General features: G+C 49.0%; 1 protein-coding gene across 2 annotated transcripts in view; it reads left to right on the forward strand.

Annotated features, from left to right (window-relative positions):
• Window positions 1-14,580, forward strand: part of sfxn2 (sideroflexin 2) — a 113,408-nt gene extending 98,828 nt beyond the window's left edge. For both annotated transcript variants that reach the window (XM_072479583.1, XM_072479582.1), the window contains exons 9-12: window positions 5,475-5,524; window positions 9,348-9,397; window positions 12,044-12,091; window positions 13,928-14,580. In XM_072479583.1, coding sequence (XP_072335684.1) covers window positions 5,475-5,524; window positions 9,348-9,397; window positions 12,044-12,091; window positions 13,928-14,027 — 248 coding nt within the window. In that variant the 3' untranslated portion in view covers window positions 14,028-14,580. The remainder of the gene's footprint in view (window positions 1-5,474; window positions 5,525-9,347; window positions 9,398-12,043; window positions 12,092-13,927) is intronic.
• The last annotated feature ends 2,978 nt before the right edge of the window (window positions 14,581-17,558 follow it).

Consider the following 17,558-nt stretch of genomic DNA (forward strand, 5'->3'; position numbering starts at 1 on the left):
CCTTAATGGGAGCTGAGGCCTCGACGGGCCCCCTGGAAGTGGAGGGAGCATATCGAGTCCTCGTGAGAAGACCAAAGGCAGGAGAAATACCTCGAGCAATAGTGGTGAGGTTCCACCGCTACAAGGACAGGGAGATGGTCCTGAGATGGGCGAAAAAGACACGGAGCAGCAGGTGGGAGAACGCGGTGATCCGCGTGTATCAGGATTGGAGTGCGGAGGTGGCGAGAAGGAGGGCGAGTTTCAATCGGGCCAAGGCGGTGCTCCACAAGAGGAAAGTGAAGTTCGGAATGTTGCAGCCGGCAAGACTGTGGGTTACACACCAGGGTAAACACCACTACTTCGAGACGGCAGAGGAGGCGTGGACATTTATCGAAGAGGAGAAGTTGGACTAGATTGGAGAAAGTGTGTTTGAAATGAAGTAGTGAGGTGGTGGCAAGGGACTTTGAATCAGATGGGGGGCGGGGGGGGGGGGGGGGGGGGGAATTCTTTCCCTTCGAAGGGGGGGACACAAAGAAATGTGGGCGCCGGTGGGGAAGGGGAGGGGGAAGGAGAGAAGGAGCTGCGCCATCAGGGGCGGGGCCGAGAGGGAAGCGTGGGCTTTGTCCCCGCGCTATGGAAATTGTGGCGGGAAGGAGGGGGCCTCACATGATGGGAGGCTAAGGATAAACGGGGGAAGCCGAGGTCAGCCAGAGTTTGCTGACTTCCGGAAGCAATATGGGGGGAGCAACTAAGCTAGAGAGGGATCTAGCGGGGGGGAGGGGGGTGTTAACTGGGTTGCTGCTGCTAAGGGGAAGGAGGAGCTGTTACGGGATGGGATGGTCGGGACGGGAGGGCGCCGTTGGGGGGAAAAGCGGGTGCGTGGGAATGGGGTGAGGAGCTGGTCTAAAAAAGGGGATGGCTAGTCGACGGGGGGGGGTAAAGAGCCCCCCAACCCGGTTGATCACGTGGAACGTGAGAGGGTTGAATGGGCCGATTAAGAGGGCAAGGGTATTTGCGCACCTAAAGAAGCTAAAGGCAGACGTGGTCATGCTTCAGGAGACGCACCTGAAACTGGCGGATCAGGTCAGATTAAGGAAAGGATGGGTGGGACAGGTATTCCACTCGGGCTTGGATGCGAAAAATAGAGGGGTGGCTATACTGGTGGGGAAACGGGTATTGTTTGAGGCGAAGAACATAGTGGCGGACAGTGGGGGTAGATAAGTGATGGTGAGTGGCAGACTGCAAGGTGAGGCGGTGGTGCTGGTGAATGTATATGCCCCGAACTGGGATGACGTGAACTTTATGAAGCCTGTGGAAGTAGTTGAGTCGGAAACATTAGGGACCTTCAAGCAGCTATTGGATAGGTACATGGATTACGGTAAAATGATATAGTGTAGATTTATTTGTTCTTAAGGGCAGCACGGTAGCATTGTGGATAGCACAATTGCTTCACAGCTCCAGGGTCCCAGGTTCGATTCTGGCTTGGGTCACTGTCTGTGCGGAGTCTGCACGTCCTCCCCGTGTCTGCGTGGGTTTCCTCTGGGTGCTCCGGTTTCCTCCCACCGTCCAAAGATGTGCGGGTTAGGTGAATTGGCCAATGATAAATTGCCCTTAATGTCCAAAATTGCCCTTGGTGTTGGGTGGAGGTGTTGAGTTTGGGTAGGGTGCTCTTTCCAAGAGCCGGTGCAGACTCAAAGGGCCGAATGGCCTCCTTCTGCACTGTAAATTCAATGATAATCTATGATTTATCTAGGACAAAGGTTCGGCACAACATCGTGGGCCGAAGGGCCTGTTCTGTGCTGTATTTTCTATGTTCTATGATCTGACCACTTCCGACTATATAGGGGTACAAGGGTGTCAGATATATATAGGGAAATGAGAGACGAGGGGGAGACGATGGTAGAGGAGCTGAAGGGAAAATGGGAGGAGGAGCTGGGGGAAGAGATTGAGGAGGGGCTGTGGGCAGATGCCCTAAGTAGGGTAAACTCTTCGTCCTCGTGTGCCAGGCTCAGCCTGATACAATTCAAGGTTCTACACAGGGCGCATATGACTGGAGCAAGGCTGAGTAGATTTTTTGGAGTGGAGGATAGGTGCGGGAGATGCGCGGAAAGCCCGGCGAACCACACCCACATGTTTTGGTCATGTCCGGTATTGCATGGGTTCTGGGTGGGTGTGGCAAAAGTGATTTCAAAGGTGGTGGGGGTCCGGGTCGAACCAGGCTGGGGGTTGGCTATATCTGGGGTTGCAGATGAGCCGGGAGTGCAGGAAGCGAGAGAGGCCGATGTTTTGGCCTTTGCGTCCCTAGTAGCCCGGCGAAGGATTCTACTTATGTGGAAAGAAGCTAAACCCCCGGGCGTGGAGGCCTGGATAAACGACATGGCAGGATTCATAAAATTGGAGCGGATAAAGTACGCACTAAGAGGTTCGGCTCAAGGGTTCACCAGGCGGTGGCAACCGTTCCTCGACTATCTCGCAGAGCGATAAGGGAAAATAGGAAAGGTAGCAGCAGCAACCCGGGGGGGGGGGGGGCTCATTTGGGTCCTCGGGGGTTTTATGTGTGTGTTTATATATTAGTTATTTATATTAGATGTTACGAAGTTACTATTTTAGTTACTATTTCTGTTGTTTCTTATTTTGTTGTTGGCAGTTGCCGTTAGTTAGCATATTATTTATTTAGAAAACGATCAATGTATATATTATTACAAAGTTGTAAAATGGGAAATTTTTGTTTTAGTTTGATCGAAAAACTTTAATAAAATATATATTTTTTTTAAAGAAAAATTGTTCAAACAGAACCTTGAGATTTTTTAGTTGCACTTAGAAGGCAGGCATACTTCAGTTCAATGTTTTCTCTGACCGCAACAGGACTCCCTCAATACTGCATTGGAATGTCAACCTAGATTGTGTGCATATACCCTAGTTGGGACTTGAACCATCTAACTGAGAGGTACCCACCCACTGAGCTACAGTTAACACCTTCAATTGCTTACCTAAAGAAAGCCTGGCATCCTTTCCTCTCCACCTGAAGTGTTCCAATGATATTAGCTACAAGGAGGTGTTGGCTACAAGGAGGTGTTGCATCTGTCCAGGTCGAGCCATCATTTGATGGAGGACCAGGAGTTTGATTTGGAACAAGGAAACACTCGGAGCTGGATTACTGCTGCACAATCAGCTAGCAGAGAGCATTCCAATCAGGATATGGTACGGATTGCCTAAAAGGCTGGCTTGAAGCGGCAGGATTAATTGAAGTAATTGGAGCACACTCTGGGTTTTAGGAAGTCTTGTTATGCAATTGATGTCACTAGAGAGCATCATCAACCTGGACCTCGGTACCCCTTATCCCCCCAAGAGCCAAATCCTCATCGAAGACACCGTGGATCTCCGAGTGCCCCAGGATGCAGCTGTCGCGCACACTCGCTGGGATGCGTGCACACACATGCATGACCTGGAGGTGGTTGTCGTACACGTGTTGAACATCCAGGGAGTGGAACCCCTTCCTGTTCATGAAGGGCACCCCTGTTGGCCCAGCCTGCGCAAGGCGACATGCGTGCCGTCCATTACCCCGTGGGGCATCCCAGCGATGGCCGAGAATCCTGCAGCCCAGGCATCTTGTTGGGCTTGGTCCAGATCAAAGTTTATATAGTCAGCTGGCCAGGCAAACAAGGCATCCGTGACCTCGTGCATGCACTTGTCGGCTGTAGCTTGGGAAATGCCACATAAGTCCCCGCTCGAGCTCTGGAATGAACTCGCAGCACAGATGTTCAATGCTGCAGTGACCTTAACGGCCCCTCATTGTACTTCGGTACATGTGACAATCAATCACTCAACAAACACAAAGATACAGCAATTCGTATAAACATTAAACAATCAACAGTACAATAGAATCACTAGCAATCGGCAAAAGTATTTCTTCAATACCTTCATCAAGTTGCACATGCGGATCAACCTGCCTCTCTGTCTCCCAATCACGCCTCCCAGCAGTAGACTCTTAACAGTAGAAAGTTGCTTGGGGTGCATAACTAACACCGGAAAGTCACACCGACGCAGAGCACACCAGAAGATAGAAAGAGCTCCCCCTCCCCCTCCAGCACTGGCAGCAGGTCATCTTACATCCTTCCTTTCCTTGCTCCGGGCCTCGAAAGCAAAGGGGGTCGCAGTAAACAAACACACATCCTCCAGGCATTAAACAGTCAACAGTACAATAAAAAGTCACCAGCAATCTGCAAAAGCATTTCTTCAACACCTTCATCAAATTGCTCAGTCGAATCGGTCCGCCTCTCCGGTCCGCCTCTCTCCAAACCCCTCCTGCAGCTCCCAGCAGTGGACTCTCAACAGCCATAAGGCACACCGACATGTCTCGCAGACTCAGGAATACTTGCTGTAAAGAGATGTCTTGGGTAAACCACTATCCATCAGGACCCAGCATGCAGAATCTTGCCTGTCTCAAAATACTGCTTAAACTGCCAACCTGAGACACTGTTCCTTTCCTGTACACAGGCAGATCTTTAACTCACTGTCTGGAACAGCTGCCTGTCTGATCTGGTCTGTCCCCAGTCAAATATTTAACTGAACCGTTTCTTTCCCCCAGAAACTGCTTGGTCTGTTCACAGACAGACCTTTATCTGAACTGTATTGAGAGCACAGTTTCTTGTCTGTTCACATCCCAAGCTGAAACTAAAAGAGAACTCTGAAACTCAACACCTGACTGCTTCTATTTCCCCGGGAAGTGAACCCCCGCCCACGGTTTTCCCGGCGGCATGGGGGTGTCTTCAATGGGAAAGCCCATTGACAAGCGGCAGGATGTTAGAATCCTGCTGCCAGCGAACGCCGTACCACTGAGAAATACGTGGCTGGGGACCAAAGAATCCCGCTTACTATGGCCTCGGGAAAGAAGGCAAATTTCAATTAAGATCGGAAGAGTTTGCATAAGCTCTCAAATTCTCACTTTGCAAAGTAAAAACCCTTCCCCTGTCGCTTCGTAAGCTTCATCGAATTTACAAAAGGTGGCCATTCGGCCCATTGCGTCTGCACTAGGCCCTAGAAAGAGCACCCTACTTAAGCCCACGCCTCCACCCTATCCCCATAACCCAATAACCCCGCTTTTGGACACTAAGGGCAATTTATCATGGCCAATCCACCTAACCTGCACATCTTTGGACTGTGGGAGGGAACCGGAGCACCCGGAGGAAACCCACGCAGACACGGGGAGAACGTGCAGACTCCACACAGGCAGTGACCCAAGCCGGAATCGAACCTGGGACCCTGGGGCTGTGAAGCAATTGTGCTAACCACCGTGCCTCCCACCAACAAAAAAAGATACAATAGCAAAATACTGCGGATGCTAGAAATCAGAATAAAAATAGAAAATCAGCAAGTCTGGCAGCATCTGTGGAGAGAAAAACAGAGTTTAAAATTTCAGGTCAATAATGACCTTTGATCAAAGTTTCTAACAAAAAAGATTGCCGAACTTCATTCTCATCGCTTTTCTTTTCTAGTTATTCTGCCCATCATGATGGAGCGTCTGGAGAAATATCCATTTATGCAGGTAAGTGGAATCCAAAAATAAGATCCAAATTTACAGTAAAACATCCTATGGTAAAGAGGAAGCCATTTTGAAGAAATATCCAAAGCTACCATGACCCTCAGTGCTAAATTGTAGGGGGCTGTTTAGCACAGGGCTAAATCGCTGGCTTTGAAAGCAGACCCAGGCAGGCCAGCAGCACGGCTTGATTCCCGTAACAGCCTCCCCGAACAGGTGCCGGAATGTGGCGACTAGGGGCTTTTTACAGTAACTTCATTTGAAGCCTACTTGTGACAATAAGCGATTTTAATTTCATTTCATATTATAAGTATATGTGGTTAAGCAGGAACATAGTGCCAGTATTGGAGCTGCTCACTTTGTCAACAACTTAGTCAACAATGGAGGGATGATTTCCTCTCACAAGAAATTCAAGTGATATATGTTTCTTTATTCTCACTTTTACTTTTTTCTCCCCTCCACCTTGGGCTAAAGACGCTGACCCTGGCTAAGGTGCAGCTCTGTGCCTCAGAGGTGCTCTCCTGTACTTGCCTAATTGGGCACTCCCAATGAATAAGCCAATGTGACCAGGCTGTTCAATGGTAAATGGCTGACATGGGGTTGGGGTATGGGTGGGGGGATGGAAGGTGTTAAAGAACTGACACCGACTTTGTCTCACCTATCGCTCAGTTATTTGTGAATCCATTTTGCGTTGCTGCTAAGTGTCAGGACGAGGATCTGCCAATTTTAAGGCTCTTATTATACCCACCAGCTGAGACTCGATCACCATATAGCCAGGTTTAATACTCGTCACAAAATAATTATGGTGAGTTGAGGCCACTCATCCAATCTTAGCACATCCATCCAGAAGCGTTATAAATTACTCTCCCCTATTGTGGCATCCAATCATTTCTCAAATGATTCTGCATCCACTTTTCTATCTGTAAGTCTGTCCCATACGTTTATCATTCTTTGTACAAAGAAGTATTTGCTGATAATCAGTCTCCAGTTTGCCTTTTACTGGTTCAAACAAGTTTCCCTTTGTTTGTCTCTATCTGTTTTATTTGGAGTGATATTTTCAGATTTTTTTTTGCCATTTCCTTGACAATCTTGTGTAGGGCTATAAAAGTAACCTCATTTCCAGCCTGAAAAACTTTCTCAAGTCACTCCTTGTAACTCTCGGTAGCTCTTGGGAACTGGGGATCAGCCTCATAGCTCCCTTCTGCATAGTATCCAGTGCTTGAATGACCACCTTGTTTGTTGGTGACAATAACTAGAGACAGTATTATAGACACTGTTGCCCATTACTCTATAAAATGTGTTTACTACCACACCTAATTTATATTCTACTGTTGTCTGTGCAGTCCCACATTCCATTGGCTTTGTTGATTGCCACTATCTGTTGGTTGGGCATGTTTATTGGGAAACAGTTTGTGCAATGTTCCCCTATATTTGACCTTCCTTCTTAGGACATGCACTATCAGGGCGGCACGGTGATGCAGTGGTTAACTCTACTGCCTCATGGCACTGAGGACCCAGATTCGATTCCAGCCCCGGGTCACTGTCCGTGTGGAGTTTGCACATTCTCCCTGTGCCTGCCTGGGTCTCACCCCCACCCCCCCACAACCCAAAGATGTGCAGGGTAGGTGAATTGGCCACGCTAAATTGCCCCTGAATTGGAATTTTTTTTGTTTTTTAAAGGACATGCACTATCTGTTCATGCAGTATAACTAAGGGAAATTTAGACCAGGGAAGGCCCATTTAATAACATGGATAGTGTCTGTCCTTTAGTTAAAATATTTGGAGAATTCTAAAATATTCTAAAATGAAAGAGCTGATGCCATAGACTCATCGATTGACACACCATACGAAGGGACTATCCAGTGTCTGACCTTACCGTCATTGAAATAGAGAACCTTTTATTTTATAATTTCCCTAACGCAAAATTGAGATGATACAGGCGCTATTCAGGAAGGATTCATTTTAAAGATTTGCAAGATTAGGGAACCGAATGTTCAGTGCTGTTTATACCAAAGGTAGCATGTTCTGCAATAGATTACGAGCCATTAGTCGGTGAATTTGTTGGTTAAATAGGTGACACACATCTCCGAAGCCAGCAAGCAGGGAAACCTCTTGAGTTGGATTCGAGGAAAGGTTTTTCTTTTAAATATTAAAATGAAGCTTTAAACTTGATTTCCTTCTCTTGCCCCTCTCTTAACCAGGCCAGACGTAAGGTGGGTGAACAACCACACGTGAAGCCCCCCCCCCCCCCCCAATCAACCAATTGCCACTTCTGTTGACTTCAACTGTACTGAACATTGCATGTGTAAAGTGTGATTCTTCCTGTTAGTTTTTGAAAATTCACTCATGAGGTGCGGGCATCAGCATTTATTGTTGCGGATCTGGAGTCACATGTAGGCCAGACCAGGTAAGGATTGACGATTTCTTTCCCTAAGGGAAGGACATTAGTGAAGTAGATGGGTTCATCTATTTTCCAGACCATTTTTAAATTGAATTCAAATTCCACCACCTGCCATGGTGGGATTCAAACCCAGATCCCTGGATTACTAATCGAGGGACAATATCACTATGCCACCACCTCCCCCAAGTCCCTGCTTAAAGTCCAATTTCGCCCCCTTTATAGCTCTCGGTGATTCCAGCAAACCTACTTCGGTATTTCATCTGTCAGGTACGTAAGAACCATTGTTTGGGTGTAAGTGTTGCTGAAGTGGGACTAAACCGTGTAGAGTAGTTTAACTGACACAAGGAAGTATTGGGACATTTGCCCCAAGGAGACACTCTCCCTGATTTATTTTCCCCTTCTTGGGATTGACTCATTCCCTCGCCATTCCTGCGGCCAAAGCTACTCATCTCTGTAGATTCTGACTCTTTTCCCATTGGAACAATTTGACTCAGGAGGTGATACAGTAGAAGTGTTTAACATGTTAATAGAATGGTGTAGCTTCCAGTAGTTGATGGGCCAAGAATGTGGGGCCGGAGACACAAGACTAATTTCGCTAAATTTGGAACAGAGGGCAGGAAATCGTCTTTAGAGGGAGCTGTGAGGTGTTCACCTCCAGGATTACTGGTTGTTATAACCTGCCTGCTTACCATTGGCTGGGGACTAATGACAATCCCACAATCCTGTGGGAGTATGAGCTTCCCCAATGAGGGGGGCAGAGAAATAATTAGCAGACTCCCTGTATAAATAAAGCTGGCCAGTTTGGAACCAGCAGGAAGGAGTAAGCAGCAAGTGAGGTTGCTGCTGTTGTGTGTATATATATTATTGTAAATAAATATTATTTCTTTGTATCCTTGAAACTCGTGCTGGATTCTTCGTGGCCCTCACAAACTGGTTGAGGCATAAACGATTTCTACATTGAAAATTAGACTGGCTTCATGCATTCATTAAAGTGATTGAAGGGAACAGGGTGAATATGCTGATTGGTTGGACTGCATGGCCTGCTTCTGTGTTGTAACTTCTAAGTATTGACCCCCCGCTTGATTTATTGCCCTCTCTTCCCATTTCCTCTGGTGTGGGAGAAACCAGGCTCCACTGATTAGATTTCCGTGGTTGTACACCTGAAGTTGGGAATTCACCAGTTAGGAAAACATTCTGTGACACATGCCTTTATTTTCACCGAACTGTACCCATACCGGGCGGACAGTAAAGTATTTTCTGCCTAATAATTTGCAGGGAAAGACAACCTGTGGAGCCGCAGTGTTTCCTCATTTTTGATCAGTGTGTCTGCCGCAGAGTGAGAACACTTTGCCCAGGCGCATCTTCGAAAACATCACTTTTTTTCTCCCTTTTATCTTGAATCTATGTTTGTTTGTTTTTTGTTTGTAGAGGATTAAGTTTCTCCATGCACCGATGCAAGTGACGCTGGTTGGATGCTTGTAAGTAGGAGCACTTATCGCCTTTAAAAGCCTTGCCTTGTCTCCTATGTAAATTTGCGTGCTTGTGGTTAGAGTTTCCACTTTGAGCTCAACTGGGCAATTTGGGCATAAATTGCACCCTTCAGAAGCTTTTTCCACCTCTCTGGAGTTTCCACTCAAACTCATTTACGCACCACTGTCTGCATAATTTGCCATTTTACGACATAGGTTTTTAAAAATCACTTTAAAAATTATTTCTTGATGTATTTAAGAGTGGTAACTCGGTTCAGTTTGAACAATGCAGCTGAAAACAGGTTTATCACCGAAAATGAGCATTTATAATCACAGTGTGTCTAGTAGAGGCACAACCCTTGACGAGACACGGGGGAAATGGGAGGACGAGCTGGGCGTGGAGATAGGGGGAGGGCTCTGGATCGAAGCATTGCATAGGGCAAACTCCATCTCTTCATGTGGAAGGCTGAGCCTAACGTAGCTCAAGGTGATGTGCAGGGTGCACTTAACCAGGACATGCATGAGTGGACCCTTCCCGGAGTTGGAGGACAAGTGCGAACGGTGCCAGGGAGGCCCGACCAACCACGGCCACATGTTCTGGTCTTGCCCCAGACTGGTCGGGTACTGGGCCACCTTTTTCGAGGCCATGCCCAAGGTTGTGGGGGTGAGGGTGGAGCCATGCCCACTCATGGCAGTCTTCAGGGTATCGGAGCAGCCAGAGCTCTTTACGGTGAGAAGGGTAGATGCCCCAGCCTTTGCCCCCCTGATCACCCGCCGAAGACTCCTGATCGGATGGCGACCGGCAGGGCCGCCCAAGGCCACAGACTGGCCGTCCAATCAAGCAGAATTCCTCAAACCGGAGAAGGTAAAGTACGTCATCTGGGGTTCGGAGGAAGGCTTCCACAACTCGAGGCTATTCACCAGCTTCTTCTAAGACCTGTTCGTGACCAGCAGCCAATAAGTAAAGGGGGGGTTGCGGAGAAACAGGAAAGGCAACGGAAAGGAGGAGGGGAGGGGATAGGCGGAGGGGACAGGAGGGGAGGGGGGAGGAAAGTGGTTGGGAGAAGGAAGAGGGGAGGAAGGGTGGGGGGGGGGGGGGGGGGGACGACACATCAACAAAACACAGGGCAAGCGGAGAGCCAGAAGGGACAAGCAGTGGGGGCACAAACAATCTCGACCGCAACAGCAACACCAAGGCGCCCCCTTGTGGCAGCAACTGACCACCGGGGGCACAGAAATAGGGGCCCCCACACCTATACATAGACTACATTTGTGTGTATACTTATTCATTTGTTGAATAGCTTTGTCTCCTTTTGTTTTTCTTCTGCTATATCCACTTTATTTATTATAGACTTCTGTAGTATAGTGTGATAGCCCTGGAGGTGGGCACAACGCACAAATGTAAGCAATGAAAACATTTTTTTAAAAAAGGAATGAGCAAAAAATGATAACCTAGCCAACGAATTTTTAAAAACTCTATTCTGGTTAAAGAAACAACACGAGTCGCTGTTTACACTTTTCTCTCCTCCCTTTCTCTCCCCTCCCTCATTAAAGTTCCATTTCTCCCACGTCATCTGATTAAATGGCTGCAAGCTATTCAACTGGAAAGGTTATCACAATTAACCCAATCTTGTCCTCATCTCTTCAGTATTGATGGGATCCTGCAGTACCACCCAGGTCTTTCAAGAAAAAAACCCAACCCTATAATTCTGTACTTACAATTATGTGGGCGGCACAGTAGCACAGTGGTTAGCACTGTTGCTTCATGACGCCAGGGTCCCAGGATCGATTCCCATTGGGTGACTGTCTGTGTGGAGTGTGCATGTTCTCCCCGTGTCTGCGTGGTTTCCTCCGGGTGCTCCGGTCCCGAGAGACGTGCTGTTAGGTGAATTGGACATTCTGAATTCCCCCTCCGTGTACCCGAACAGGCGCCGGAATGTGACGACGAGGGGATTTTCACAGTAACTTCATTGTAGTGTTAATGTAAGCCTACTAGTGACGACAATTAAGACCGTTGTTGTTATTGTTGGGGTCTCAACGAGGTCAGTAGATGCCAGTAGACCATTTGATTTGGCGCAAGCATGGCTTAGTGGGTTCCTAAAACACGCTTAGCCGTACGAGATTGGGTCCCGCCCATTGTGGATGGGACCCAAATCGCGACGTCTCGCAAGAGATCCCGTTAGATCTTTCGAGGCGTAACAGCTGTCGGGAATCCCGTGGAGGGCCTCCCCGGGTTCTACCAACCACGCCCCCCCCCCCCCCCCCCCCCCCCCCCGTTCCAGCGGTATATCGCGTCCATTGTTCACTTCACTTTCACTGGGTCAAAATCCTGAAACCACCTTCCTAACAGCACTGTGGGAGCGCTTACCCCCCGTGGACTGCAGTGGTTCAAGAAGGTCGCTCACCACCACTTTCGCAAGGGTAATTAGGGGTGGGCAATAAATGCTGGCACTGCCAGTGACGTCCAGAACCTGTACAAGAATGAAAAAGGCCCGAGCCTTCCTACTGAAAGCAAGGTGTGACCGTGTGTGTGTGTGTATATTATTGTACCTAATGGACTTTGCCATCATTTTAAGATTTTCACTCTGTAATCTTTATGCTGTAAACCTACATTTTTTAAATGTTGAATAGAACTGACTCTATTTTTTCCCACAGCTTGATCTTCATGGTGCCTGCTGCCTGTTCCCTTTTTCCTCAGAGGTGGTAAGTTAACTATTTAACGCCCTGAACATTGGCATTCGAGGGCTGTTGCTTTTTCAGACTACAATATTTGTTAAAATTCATGTGTGAAAAGAAGCACTTGTGTGGAGTTGCTGGAGGGGATCTGGAGACCACCCAGTGAGCAGTCCACGAGTCTGGATTGAACTCGGTTTCTCTGTGCTCGAAATCAACACCAGGCGGCTGGATGGAGGCGAGGATCCTTGTGAAAAGCATAAGAACGCGACGAGTGAGGCACAAGACCCCGTTCTTATACAGCAGCGGGCGCAGGTGTCCGTCAGACTGCCGGTCCCCACCCTGCCTATAACCAGCGGCTCTAAACCATGACCGAGGGAAATTGGGCAGACGTTTAGAAATGAGCATATATGTTTGTGTTTTAACAGTGAATGCTTCACAGGGGGAAATGTACCAGAGGGGAAAAACAGGGTCCCGTTCTGGGCAGGATTACAAGCGTCAGGAACGACCCCGCTATTGAACGGCACTGTCATTTTCACGAGCCTTAGTGGGGAAGACCTCGCTGAGGCCACACTCAGTCACATTTCCTGCACCGAGGAGCTCCGCTCGCCAGTGCAGGCCCCAATCTCTCGTTGCCCCGGCGTGACCCCTGAAACCCCCATCGCACCAACTCACCTGTGGGGGGCTCCTCAAGCCCCCCCCCCCACCCTCATACGGACAGAGAATCCTCAGGCCCAATCTCTGGCACGATCAAAATGCCACCTGGGTACCTGGCCACTGCTAGCGCCCTTGCCAGTGCCACCTGGGAACCCTAGCAGTGCCAGGGTAGCACCTGGGTGGTGCTGCCAAGGTGCCCAGGTGGCACTGCCGGGCTGGCATCACCCGGCCCAGATAAAGCCCTCTGAATTTATAAGCGAGACCGGCTCAACCTTCAGTTCTGGAGGGTGGCGTCAATGGCACAGGTGGAGGTGTGGAGTCCTAACCTTGTGAGTGACTGTAGGGTTTGGCGGCGCTGGGGTCTGAGCAGTCTGCGGATTGGGATGTGGGAACATGACGCTGGATTTTGCGTGCTTTTGGTGGGGGCGGCATGTAAAATAGAGCAGATGCCAACCCCTCCACTTTCCCACCCACCCCCAAACTCACTCCCATAGTCTAAGTGCTCGGCTGGCACTGGAATCATCAGTATTACACTGGTGTGGGCAGAAGTGGGTAGGCCATTTGGGCTGGAAGGAAGGGGTGCCCTTTGCACATGAAGGAGCAGCCCCCCCTTAAGATAGTACCCCCCCTCATTCTTCCTACACACCCGGTCAATAAAACACAACCCCACTGTCGCGCTCTCTAAACTCCTTGTGTGGACCACCTTCTTGGGCCTGCTTGCAATCCTGGCAACACCCACTAATGCGCTCTTGGTGCTGCTGGGCCTGCCAGGGATGCTGGCCACTTGAATTAGGCAGCAGCTCCTGCGGGCGGAACGTCCTCCCCAGCGAGGGCTGGGGGTTCCACTGGTAGGCTGTTTGACCCACTCGCAGTGCATTATGGCTGCAGGGCGGGCTGGCACCCAGCAAGTCGGCTGCACTTTGTGTGTTTGTGGTGGTGTGTGTGGGGGGGGGGGGGGGGGGAGAGAATGGGATATACACGTCTTCGTTAACACGTGGGAAGGGGAGAATATTAAGATGTGGGCCCAACTTGACTGTAAAGGGAAACGTATTGGGTTGCTTCCAAATTAGGATTGAAACGTTTACCTGTTTGCAAGACGATGGATGATGAGCTAATTGTCGTCTCAAGCTCTCATCCACGTGGGAGGCTGAGAGTCCGAACTGTTATTAGCTGCACTCTGAAAGGTTTTCTTTCTCTGTTTTTCCGCAGTTCTATGACAGTTTCTAAATTGGAACCAGAGCTGGGAAACTCAATATCCACTAAGCACGGAGACAAAGTGAACTCTGTCTACTTCAACAAGGGGCTGTAGGAGGTGATGTCCCAGGAAGAGCTGAGAACTCCTTTACATTTCTAACCTATCTCAACAAAATCAAGGGTGCAGATCACGAAAAGGAAAAGCCCATGTTCACTATGGTGTCTGAAGCTCCTGTTGCCCCCCCCCCCCCCCCCCCCCCCTTGTTGATATCCCATCAAATTGAAGAATCACTTTTGGGCCATTCGCTCCAATGTGTTTACCATGTTTTTGACATAGTGACTTGGCAGAGGGAACAAACGTCGCTTCACACACGCACAGAAAGCTGAGAAACCTCAAGACTGAATCGAACCAGATCATATATAGATAGCTGCACATTTCTTGGAAGTCAAGTTATGTCCACTGGCATTTTCCCAGTTGAAAATCAAAAGAGTGTGCGGGTGCAGTAAACATTTTACACTGCTTGTGCATTTATTGTCTTATTTTGGTCTCGTGCCAAAATCAGGAGGGTGGGTCCATGAATTAAACACTAATACAAAGGTAAAACATTGGGCATGCTACAAATCTGAAATTAAAAATGTTGGAACGGTTGACTGTTCCTTTCCCCACAGATGCTGCCTGGCGTATTGAGTGTTTCCAAGTATTTTCTGAGATTTTCCAAGTTGTTTCTTTTCAACTTTTATCAGCCTCAGTCAGTCACCTTATTAATTATATGTGTAAATTGATTATTGATTGCTGTTTGAATACATACCTCGTGAGTCCTTTCCAAATCTTTCCAGTGGTCAGGCACAGCCTTCCCTCACACATGCTTGCCTGTTGGCTCTGGTTCAGTGGATAGCAGTCTTGTCTCGGAGTCAGAAGGGAGGGTGGGGGGGGGGGGGGGGGGGGGGGGGGGCGCTAAACTCACCAGCAAAGCTGGGATTCAACCCCGATCTCAAAGTAAGGTTAAATGTTACCGGAACCCCCTCCCAGCAGACAAGGGGGAACCCTTCTAACCCTCCAACGCTGACGGCCAGCCTCCCCCACCCCCACCCCCAGACCACATAATCGTCAGGTCATCCCTCCACACCACAGAGGAATCAGGGTGACCCAACCTCCGCCCCCCCCCACTCCCGCTTCGCTGGCATTGGGGCACCGTCACATTCTGAGTGACTGCCTCCACCGCCATGTAAGCACAGCTCCCTGTCCCCTGCCACATAATGGTAACCCCACCCCTCCCCAACGGGGTTCTCCAGGGGCCCCGACCCCTGGCACTGCCAGGGCCTAGCCATGTTGCTCACCCCCTGGGGGCTACACACACCACATCCCCGGCGTGGTAATCGTGACTGGTATCCGTTTTTGGAAGCCAGGAGTTATTCCCGTTGGCATGATGTCACACTGGTGGTGGGCTTTTGAGGGGGGGGGGGAGCATCTGACGTTGCCCAACAACACGGTATTCTAATTTATTGAAACCAGGTTTCCCTCCTTTCCGGGCGTGAACTTGATCGCGTCGTCGGGGAGGGCTGGAAACATTGTGCTCAGGAAGCCTGCCGCCGCAAATCCCACTATGGCCCTCTTTCGAGAGTTAACGGTGAGCAGGCCCTGAAAATCCCGCCCCAGTAGTCTCAATGCACTACCGTAGGGATGTCACAATGTCAGAGCTGCTGCCTATCGAATGAGACTCAGGTGGGTGTAGACGATCTCGTGGTATTATTTTGAAGAAGCGTAGGGGCCTTAGCCCTGAAGAGCAAGGGAGGTACGTTCAGTGGACTCTGCCTGGGTGAGATGTAGCCAAGTGAGTAGCGACTTAGGTACGCGTGATAAATTCTGATTAGTCTTTTTCAGGTTTCAATATAATAATTTTTATTAGGGGCAGCACGGTGGCGCAGTGGTTAGCACAGCTGCCTCACGGCGCCGAGGTCCCACGTTCGATCCCGGCACTGGGTCACTGTCCGTGTGGAGTTTGCACATTCTCCCCGTGTTTGCGTGGGTTTCGCCCCCACAACCCAAAAATGTGCAGGGTAGGTGGATTGGCCACGCTAAATTGCCCCTTAATTGGAAAAAAATTAGTTGGATACTCTAAATTTTTTATTTAAAAAAAAAAATCTTTATTAGTGCCCCAAGTAGGCTTACATTAACACTGCAATGAAGTTACTGTGAAAATCCCCTAGTCGCCACATTCCGTTGCCTGTTCGGGTACACGGAGGGAGAATTCAGAATGTCCAGTTCACCTAACAAGCACGTCTTTCGGGACTTGTGGGAGGAAACCGGAGCACCCGGAGGAAACCCACGCAGACACGGGGAGAACGTGCAGACAGTGACCCAAGCTAGGAATTCAACCTGGGACCCTGGAGCTGTGAAGCAACAGTGCTAACCACTGTGCTACTGTGCCGCCCATATAGGAAAGCTCTGACATAAACCTAACAACCTTCAATTAAGTTAAACTATCCTGTTAAAAAGGGAACTGCCCAATGGTGGCATTTATCTGTTGGAGTGAGTTACGTGTTAATCAAATTTATCAGTACTTGTCATGTTTATCAGTGGTTGTAAGGTTTATTAAGTTACAGCCAAGTAAAATAAAGTTAATATAAGTAAATCAAAGTCCAATAAAGTTAACGCAAATGAAGAAAGGTGAGGCATGGCAAGGCAGCTCAGTTGTGTGAAATTCGTCCTGTAGTATGTGGGAAGTCATGGACACTATTGGTGACCTTGACGACTACATGTGCAGGAAGTGTCACCAGGTGCAGCAACCTGAGTTCCGGGTTTTGGAGCGCGAGCAGTGGCTTGAGTCATTGTGGCACATCTACATGGCTGAGGGCTCTGTGGATAGCTCATTTAGAGAGGTGGTCAGACTGCAGGCTAGGAGCATGGAGGCAGAAAAGAATGGGTGAGCATCAAACTGTCCAAGAGAACCAGGTGGATGATGCAGGAGCCCCCTGTGGTACCTCTTGCTAATTGGGTTTTCATTTTGGATACTGGTGAGGGTGTTGGTTCCTCGGATGAGCACAGCAAGGGCCAAGCTGACAGCACCATGGGCGGCTCAGTTGTAAAGGAGTGAAGGAAGAAGACGAGAAGAGCAGTAGCAATAGGGGATTCATTCGTTACAGGAACAGATACATGTATCTGTGGCCATAGACTTGACTCCTGGATGACATGTTGCCTCCCTGGTGCCAGGGTCAAGGATGCGACGGAGCAGCTGCAGGACATATGTCTGGTGGAGAATGAACAGCCAGAGGTCTGTCTCCACATTGCTCCGGTTTCCTCCCACAAGTCCCAAAAGGCGTGCTGTTAAGTGAATTGGACATTCTGAATTCTCCCTCCGTGTACCCGAACAGGCACCGGAATGTGGCGACTCGGGGATTTTCACAGTAACTTCATTGTAGTGTTAATGTAAGCCTGCTTGTGACAATAAAGATTATTATTATTATTATTAACAACGACTTAGGTTGGAAAGGGGATAAGATCCTAAAAGCAGATTTCACATTTTCGCCTGAGGTATAATTTCTCGCAAGAACAGGCGCCCCACGGTCAAAGACTCTGCTTTTGGAAGGTTGCCCCTTCGAGCCACTTGTTTCTGATGTTGTTGCTGGACTATCCCTGAAGTTGAAA

The sequence above is a fragment of the Scyliorhinus torazame genome, chromosome 16 (genome assembly GCF_047496885.1).
Source record: "Scyliorhinus torazame isolate Kashiwa2021f chromosome 16, sScyTor2.1, whole genome shotgun sequence".
Classification (NCBI taxonomy): Eukaryota; Metazoa; Chordata; class Chondrichthyes; order Carcharhiniformes; family Scyliorhinidae; genus Scyliorhinus; species Scyliorhinus torazame.